The 1,642-nt window shown below is 49.9% G+C and overlaps 1 protein-coding gene across 1 annotated transcript in view; it reads right to left on the reverse strand.

Annotated features, from left to right (window-relative positions):
- The window catches only part of MXRA8 (matrix-remodelling associated 8), a gene marked incomplete at its 5' end in the record, with an annotated part of 12,952 nt that extends 11,466 nt beyond the window's left edge, over window positions 1-1,486 (reverse strand). The window contains 2 exons of the mRNA XM_008941898.1: window positions 133-234; window positions 1,178-1,486. Coding sequence (XP_008940146.1) covers window positions 133-234; window positions 1,178-1,486 — 411 coding nt within the window. The remainder of the gene's footprint in view (window positions 1-132; window positions 235-1,177) is intronic.
- Between the last annotated feature and the right edge of the window lie 156 nt (window positions 1,487-1,642).

The following is a 1,642-nucleotide window of genomic DNA, read 5'->3' on the forward strand; positions in this document are numbered from 1 at the left end:
CAGCACACAAGGCCTAGGGTCAATCAGCACACAAGCCCCACTGTGAATTCAAGAGTCCTGGTGGCCACTGGACTCCAGTTGCCAGACCAGGTGCCTTGCAGAGAGGAGCACTGAGCTGCCAGCCACACCCACCTTTCTTGGTGATGGCGAGTCGGATTTTCACAGTTTCGTGTAAGTGGCAGTAGTGGTGGTGGAGACTACAAGAATATGTGCCTTCATCACTCTCTGCAACACCTGGCACAAGGGAGAGAGAGGAAGCTGAGTGCTTTATCCTGAGACACTGATTTTGTCATTCGTGCCATTTCCCAAATGCTTGTACAGATGCAAAAGGGCTTTTATGTAACTTAGTTCTAACCCACTCTTATCACCAGGACAGGCTGACCAGGGAAAACTCAATATAATAATTTGCTCTGTTTATTTGCTCTTGTGTGGAATGTACTTGTATTAACATGGAAAAAGAAAGCTGACTTAAGTTTAGCTAAGAGCAGGCACAGGGAGAATAACAGTCCTGGGTTTCTAGTTCAGGAACTGAAGGACAGTCAAAGGGCCACGAGATGCCCAAGTGACTTTCAGGCCATGAGTTACTAATTCTCTTTTAAAATGGGACTGTTTCAAAGTGATATAAAACACTACTGCTAGTGCTTTAGAGAACCTCATTAAACTGCTATTTGTTTCTAGAAAACGCTCTGTAAAATAGTTTTTCATTGAAAAACACAAAGTTGACTGTCCTGGTTCCATGTAAAAAGGGGTTCAGGGCAGGACCCACATGGAACAGAACTATGTACTCGCCTCTCTCCCCCCCGAGAGAGAGAGAGAGAGAGACACTTTGGGAAAAAAATGAAGTATATTGTTCAACAAGGAACAGAAAACGAAAAAGGGAGGTAAGGAAAATAATATATACAAAGATTAGGGGAAAAATACAAACAATAAAGTATACAAAACCCTCAGAAATGGTTCCAGGGTCCCACGGAGTGAAAGGAGAACTTTCCGAGCTCCAAGGCAGGAGTGAAATTAGAACCCACTCCCTGCCTCTTATCAGAGTGTGTGAGGGAAGGGGATGGAATACAATGGTTCACCCCCACCCGGGGTCCTCCCAGTTGCTAGAAGGTCCCGCCCCTATTCCAAGCCTCAAACCACTGACTTGGCTAGGAACCCTCCATCCTGCGGAGTGCGGTACCTTTGATCACCAAGGAGAAGTTGCCATCCGTAAAAGCACTCTGGGGCATGAAGATCCTCCCCTTGTTGTAGGAGTTGTACACACGCTGCTTCCCAGCCGAGTACATGTCACACAGCCTCTCCATCCTGCCCTCCCCGGCGCGGGTGCTGAGCAGGTCCCAGTGCACCACGCGCTGGCGGTCGCGGAGCCGGTCCTGGGTCCAGACGATGCGGTGGCTCCTGCAGGGCAGCAGGGCCTGGGTGCCCAGCGGGGCGCTCACGTTCAGCACCGACACCACCACGCTGGCGGGGTTGGAGGCGTCGGCGGGCACTGAGGGACAAAAACCAGAGGCACCAGGTTCAAGGCATGGGAAGGAGACACTACAGGAGGACTCAGAGCTGTTTCAGAATCTCTGCACACCTTCCAGCCCCTAAAAAGATAACTTTTAAGACCAACAGGGTCAGACGCTGGAAGCACGAAACCAGC

This window comes from Merops nubicus, unplaced genomic scaffold (genome assembly GCF_000691845.1).
Source record: "Merops nubicus isolate BGI_N331 unplaced genomic scaffold, ASM69184v1 scaffold26026, whole genome shotgun sequence".
In the NCBI taxonomy this organism is placed as follows: Eukaryota; Metazoa; Chordata; class Aves; order Coraciiformes; family Meropidae; genus Merops; species Merops nubicus.